At 37.4% G+C, this 7,172-nt stretch overlaps 1 protein-coding gene across 1 annotated transcript; it reads right to left on the bottom strand.

Annotated features, from left to right (window-relative positions):
• Positions 1 to 622: 622 nt before the first annotated feature.
• On the bottom strand, positions 623 to 7,128 carry LOC139934680 (lactoylglutathione lyase-like). The gene is made up of 6 exons (XM_071929039.1): positions 6,950 to 7,128; positions 6,026 to 6,108; positions 4,906 to 5,046; positions 4,202 to 4,272; positions 3,370 to 3,459; positions 623 to 2,848 (listed from the first exon to the last, which is right to left on the bottom strand). The coding sequence occupies exons 1-6, from the start codon at positions 7,016 to 7,018 to the stop codon at positions 2,757 to 2,759; spliced, it is 546 nt and encodes a 181-aa protein (XP_071785140.1). The 5' UTR covers positions 7,019 to 7,128; the 3' UTR covers positions 623 to 2,756.
• Positions 7,129 to 7,172: the final 44 nt, after the last annotated feature.

The raw sequence follows: 7,172 nt of genomic DNA, 5'->3' as shown, positions 1-7,172 counted from the left end.
CAACGAAATCATCGTATCCAATGAAATCATTGTATCCAATGAAATCACGGGTTCTGAAAAGCAAGTACATGTAATCATGGAGGTATCCTTGCGGATAAAGACAATGTACCTGTCCATGGGCGGACTAACTAATAATACGAAAAGAATTGGTCTACTCATTGTTTGTCAACCCCAAGACAAAAACATCTTGCAGTCTGAATTACTTAACCAATTATTAAACGTTTATGCCATCAATGAAAACGTAGCTGAATGCAATTCCTTTATGTGCTTCCGAAATCAGTGGAACCGTGGAGGAAGAATTCTGGGAGTTCTACCTCCATGGTGGAACTTAGTGAAAAATGGGCGTGGTTACAGTTGAATTAGGACCACGTCACACTTATGAAGAGGACATTCTTATGTATAAAAACAAATGATATATGAATCACAATTTGTAATGATTTAAATAAAACGATTTTCTAGCCCACCATTTTTTATTAAAAATATTTCCTTGGAATATACTATACACTGCCATGTGCCGCAGATCAGACTCTATCCAACCTTGATAATTATGTTAGATCAACGTAGCAACAATAACCACAAAAACATTAGCAGGAGAGTTATTTCAATTTTAAGCTATATAATTTATTGGTTAACTCAATAACAAAAATTTCAAAAGGCACTTTTTTATAATATGGATTTACACTGTTCCTAATTAAAGTGACAAACAAGTCAGAGGAAATTCACAGTGATTTAAAAATATTATGATTTGAAGCATATATTGTGCCAATCGGGTAAAATATACATAAAGCTGTTTTTAAAGGCAGTGGACACTAATGGTAATTACTCAAAATAATTATCAGCATAAAACCTCACTTGGTAACCAGTAATGGGGAGAGGTTGATAGTATAAAACATTGTGAGAAACGGCTCCCTCTGAAGTGACGTAGTTTCGAGAAAGAAGTAATTTTCCACGAATTTGATTTCGAGACCTCAAGTTTAGAACTTGAGGTCTAGAATTCGAGGAACTTGAGGTCTAGAATTCCAGACCTCAAGTTTAGAACTTGAGGTCTCGAAATCAAGCATCTGAAAGCACACAACTTCGTGTGACAAGGATGGTGTTTTTTTTCGTTCATAGTTAACTCGAAACTTCGACGACCAATCGAGCTCAAATTTTCACAGGTTTGTTATTTTATGCATATGTTGATATACACGAAGTGAGAAGACTGGATTTCGACAATTACCAATAGTAACCAGTGTCTTTAAGAAACCAGCTTTGAACGAGTTGCTTAAACTTGGGGTAAAAAACAGCCCCTTGCTCTTAAATAAAAGAAGCGCAGTTGAGAAGGGTTCGCCATCATCCACTTTGACATGTAGCCATCTTTTTAGTGGAAGTCACCTCATTTGACAATATTCTCTTCTTCTAAAAGTGTGTACTAGTCACACATTAGTGATTTTTTAGTTTGTATAATTGCATTTGTATTGAGTAGTAGTTATTGAGTGATAGTTATCGAGTGGTAGTTTAACCATTTGACTTGCCCATTGGGGTTGTTCTTCTAAAGGGAAAGTACACATTTGGTAATTACTCCGAGCAAATATTAACTTAAAAACTGACTTAGTAACGAGCATTGGAGAGCTGTTGATAGTATAAAAGATTGTGAGAAACGGTTCCCTCTGAAGTAGCATAGATTTTGAGACAGAGGTAATTTATTACAAAAATAGTAAAAGACTTCCAGCCAGAAGTCTTTTATTCCATCTGAAAGCACACAAATTCGTCCAACAAGGTTTTTCATCTCTCATCATTTTCTCGCAACTTCGATGACCAAGTTAGCTTAAAATTTCACAGGCCTGTTATTTTATGCTCATGTTGGGAAACACCAAGTGAGAAGACTGGAGTGGTCTTTAACAATTACCAAACGTGTACCTTCCCATTAAGGCTTGCTGAAGACAATGACTCATGTGGGTTTTGTGCACTTTAACACTTTAAAAATAACCTTGGTGGCATGATCTGTGGGTTCAAATCCTGGTTGTGACAGTTTTGTCCCAGAGCAGGATGCTTTTCTATAACTGCTTCTTCTCACCCCTGGAGGATCAAAGGGTACCTGCGAGGATAGATCCGGTTGATATTATGTTTGTTGATATTATATTTGTATACTCCCCAGGGAGTTGAGAAAAACCCCAGGGAGTTGAGAAAGATTACAGGAATGTTATTTGGCTAGGTGATAACCAGACCACAAAGTAAAGTGCACTGTTGTAAAAAGCTCTAGAATGGACCTAGATATTATTGCTTTAATTTTTAAGTAATAATGATATCAGTTCTTATATGGTGCAAATCTAAAGAATGACCATTGCGCTTCAGATATTATTATCTTCTAGACACTGGGCCACTCAGTATTTCATTCTTGAAACTATCTCAGCTCCCTGGGGAGTATCAGTCTGACGACCAAAGTATATAAGCGCACCAAAGCTAAATCAACTCCAAGAACCATCTCTGCCCTCACAGGTACCCATTTACTCCTGGGTGAAGAGAAACAATTATAGTTAAGTGTATTGATCAAGGACACAAGTGTCATGACAGGGATTCGAACCCACACCCTGATGACTCAGCCAACAGAACTTGAGTCCGGCGCACTTAACCGCTCGGGACCACCACGGGGGAGTTTCTTCTACTTGGCACCACTAAGGTGTTAACCCATGTCAAAGTTAGCGTCTTCATTGAAGTAGCAGATGATACTTCATTCATCAGCTTCTTCGGGGATTCAGTCAGTACTGGAGAAGTTCCTACTTCAGTAAACTTCCCATGTCATTTGGAGACAGGATCTCGATCCAGTAGCCATCAGGGTCCGTAATGAAAGCAATATTCTTCATCTTCCCTTCAAAGACAACAAAATATAATAAGCAGTCATTTTCATTTCAATATTCAGTTCATTACTTTATATATACAGAATGTTTATTACCAAATTTTCATAAGCAGCCTGTAGTGTATGCAGACTCAGTGATCTATTTATAGAATATGATGTCATTGTTTCATGCGAGATCTCGTACGAGAGCTCTGTTGTTTTGCTTGTTTTTAACCACGACCCGAGTATTTGACGCAACGTTACACCCGTTTCCTTGTCTGTTATTGACTTAATCCAAGGCAACGTGTTCCTTTAAGAGTTTAGTCTTAAACATAACATCAAAATGTGACATTAAAATCTGATGAAAAAATAGAAGGTCACAACTAGGTTAAAAATATTTAACCACTTAATTAATTCCCTTTTGGGATTTGGACCATAGCATTCGGTCCCTAACAAAATGATAAAACTACAACCTAATTGTTTGATTCTGTCTGTGTTACGTCCCATGTGGATCTCCCCCTATCAAGCATGTATCAAAATGCAGACTTATTTACCATCAGTTGGTTTCTTTATGAAGTTGACTCCAAGCTCATCAAATCTCTTGCAGGCTGCTTCAACATCAGGAACTGATATCCCAATATGTCCTTAAAATAAAATCAAAACGGAGGCGATATTACTATAATAATCACTTCACGTCAGAGCTGTGAACGATTTGAAGCCAATTTCGGTAAAAAAAAATACAATATCTTTGTTTGGGGGTGACTGAGCCCAATTTCATAGAGCTGTTAAGCACAACAATTTGCTTAGCATAACATTTTTTGCTTCGATAAAAATGGGACTACCAACCAAATGTACACGTAAATTTCAGGATGAGCAAACAACAGCTGATTACCAGTTACAAGCAATATGCAACAAATGGAAATTTGCTTCGTAACCCTGTTTTTATCAAGGAAGAACTTTCATGCTAAGCAAGTTTGTTTGCTTAGCAGCTATATGAAATTTGGCCCTGTTAGAAGTCATACAACCTGTAATGTAACTGCCATTTAGCCATGGATCACACCAAAGTTTACGATTCCACCTGGGGAGCGGCAGCCAGGGGATCACCTTATTATTTTAAGGGGATGCCAATGTATATTTAAAATATCAAATATAAAGACAAATTTATGAAGTGGTGTGTGAACCTGTTACCTATGTATTTACAAGCCAGTGCTCTACCAACTGAGCTACCTAACCCCAAGTGTGTCAATATCAGCAATTTCTTTATTGTATTATTTTACTTTATTCATTTAAAATTAAACTTCAAAAACCAAACGTTTGCAGGGGATGAGGGGATTCTAAACTTAAGAATAAACCATTAATGATTGAACGAAAAGGGGGAAAACATACCAAATCCTTTGGGATCTTTGTTGCCACTATGATAGCCTTTAAAATCTTCATCAGCGTCTGTTCCATAATTGCTGTTATAAAGAAGAACAAAAGGAAAAAAATTCAGTCACATTTGAAACAGTTTTTGGTTTCTTTACTTCTGCTTTTCAACCTTTGGAGGGGCAATGTTGATACATGTCTTACTAAATGGCCTACCTGCAATCATTCCAAACATTACTTTACCATTCATGCCTTAACACATTTTGAACAAGACTTAATTTTCAAAACCCAACTGGCGAACTCAGAAAATAAATTATGAGCAAGCAAGGGCTTTTTGGCACTTGACCAGTATTGGTAATTAATTTCTCAAAGTAATTGTTAGCATAAAAACTCACTTGGTACTGAGCAATGGATAGCTGTTTGTAGTATAAAACATTGTGAGAAATGGCTCACACTGAAGTAACGTAGTTTTTGAGAAAGAAGTAATTTCTCAATAAAGTGTTTAACTCAAGGTCTCAGCTGAGGTCTTGAATTCAAGGCATATAAAGCAGCGCCTTGTCATGCTTGTGTGACAAGTGTGTTTTTTTCTTCCATTATTCTCTCGCAACACCGAAGACCAATGAGTTGTCTCTGTTAAGCAACACTTTCCTGTGCTTAGCAAATTGTGTGTGCTTATAGGCTTTATGAAAGCATCCCTTCTCCACCCTAAGAGTTTGGTGTCTTACTAAGTGAGTTCAATCGTAGCAGGTTGTCTGAAGGTCCATTTGATCCTCTCAGCTTCATCTTTGGGCATGTCCTCCTCCTTACAATAACCCATGAAGAACAATGAGAACTTCATCTCGGGAAAGTCAAAGTTCCTCAATAGCCTGGAAAGGAAACAAATTCTCCACAGTTCAATATACATTTAACTATTAAAGGATCTCGGTACTTTTTGTAAAACAAAACACAATGTCCAAAGATTTACATTAAACTTACACCGTTTCAAGGTAATGCTAGGAGAAAGCTTACCTTAAAATATTACTTGCTGAGGTGCTGTAGTTTTTTAGCAATGAGTAAAATAATGTCACGAAAATACTTTTATTAAATATAATTTTCGTCTCACTGACACAAAACCTTTTTTCTTTAATTGTTTTCTTGCAACTGCAATGACCAATCGAGTCCAAGTTTTCACAGGTTTGTTATTTTATGCATGTTGGGACACACCAGGTGAGAAGACTGGTCTTTTACAACTACTTAATGTGTCCAGTGCCTTAAAACTCATACATAAAATGGCAATAAGAAAATGTATATATTGGAACAACCCCTTAAATTTTAGGCAAACAGGCACTGGACGTGACAAGTTTTATTTAACTTGTAAAGCAAGATTTAATCATCGGTGTTTGCTGTACTTGTCTAGAAAATGTGAATTGGTTAGCAGCAAGATGTAATATGAAATATTATTCCAACGATGCATTTACAATATTGTCAAGCCCAGTTCATACTTCCTGCGAATGCGAATGCGAAGCGAATTGACGTGAATTTGACGTCACAACCCTCTTTTCGCATCGATATTCACAAGTGAGTTCAGCAGAGTTGAACCGCTGCGAGTTATTTGTTGCGAATTTGTGACGTCAACATATCGCATTCGCATTCGCAGGAAGTATGAACCGGGCTTTAGTCAGTGACTGTTGAGAGAAACAAAAGTAACTGTCAGACAGATCTTGTTCAGAAGATTCCACTTGTCAGTCTCTCCAGTCTGCCCCTCCCATCTTTCTGGCATTCTCTTCTTTCCTTTACCAGCGCTTTACATCCTCTTGTTAAAGACGTTTTATATTAATGTCCTGTTTATGTTGATTTGATTATTACCTCATGCCCAGAACACGTGTGTAAAAGTCCAAGGACTTTCTTGGGTCTTTCACTCGGATCATTGTCTGCTGCATGATGAAGTCCTTTAGAAAAGCAGAAATTTTAAAATAATGTCAATGAACAAGAAATTAAAGATTCACGTTGCCTTGGATCGGTCGAGTTGGTCTTTGAAAAGCGTTTTGTAACCGTTTGTTATGGTTGGAAAGATGTTGTAAAAGTAGAATACAATGATCTACACAAATATGCCTCGAAATTGCGTGGTTTTCTTTTTAAAATAATGTCAATGAACAAGAAATTAAAGATTCACGTTGCCTTGGATCGGTCGAGTTGGTCTTTGAAAAGCGTTTTGTAACCGTTTGTTATGGTTGGAAAGATGTTGTAAAAGTAGAATACAATGATCTACACAAATATGCCTCGAAATTGCGTGGTTTTCTTTTTACCTCGTCCAATAACACGGTCGGCCATTTATGGGAGTCACGGATAACTTTCCGTATGGCGCCACCATTTTCTCACTCATTTTTACAAAAAGGGATATCTCATTGAGGTAAATAAGATACTATATTATTTCATATCGAATGAAAAAGTGGTGGCGCCATACGGAAACTTTTCCAAATATTCCTTGCCCTGGGTGTCTTGGAAAAATTACCAAAAAGTAGGTGGTCCTAATAGCTCACTTTTATTTTATGGCTCTAGCTAGACCCAGTAACTGGGGCGCTGTACTCCTTTTAAAACAATTTTTGACTTCATCTGTCGTACTAGCATTTTTGACTTCATCTGTTAGTACTCAAAAATTGTTTTAAAAGGAGTACAGCGCCCCAGTTACTGGGTCTAGGCTCTAGCCTAGTCTAGCGCAGGTTAAAACAAATCAACAAAATCATGTCACGACACAAGATAAACCAACAACTTTCCCAAATACCATCTCACTTTTGTACTCTGGTCAGGCAAAGAACAATTTGAAGTGATGTCATCTTGAGTGATGGTGTTGACTGCCATTCTGATGAAATTTAAAAGAGGAAGGCGTGGTTCTTATTTTGTCGGGCAGCTAGATGCAAGGAGGGGAGCTCTTGATGAAATGCGAGATGGCGATCATTGTTTACTTTTAATTTTTAAGGGGACCTTGTCTAGCGCCCTCATGTGTCCATTGTTT

This window comes from Asterias amurensis, chromosome 1 (assembly GCF_032118995.1).
Source record: "Asterias amurensis chromosome 1, ASM3211899v1".
Classification (NCBI taxonomy): Eukaryota; Metazoa; Echinodermata; class Asteroidea; order Forcipulatida; family Asteriidae; genus Asterias; species Asterias amurensis.
The sequence above is the reverse complement of the archived record's forward strand: the minus strand, read 5'-3'. Positions and strand labels throughout refer to the sequence as shown.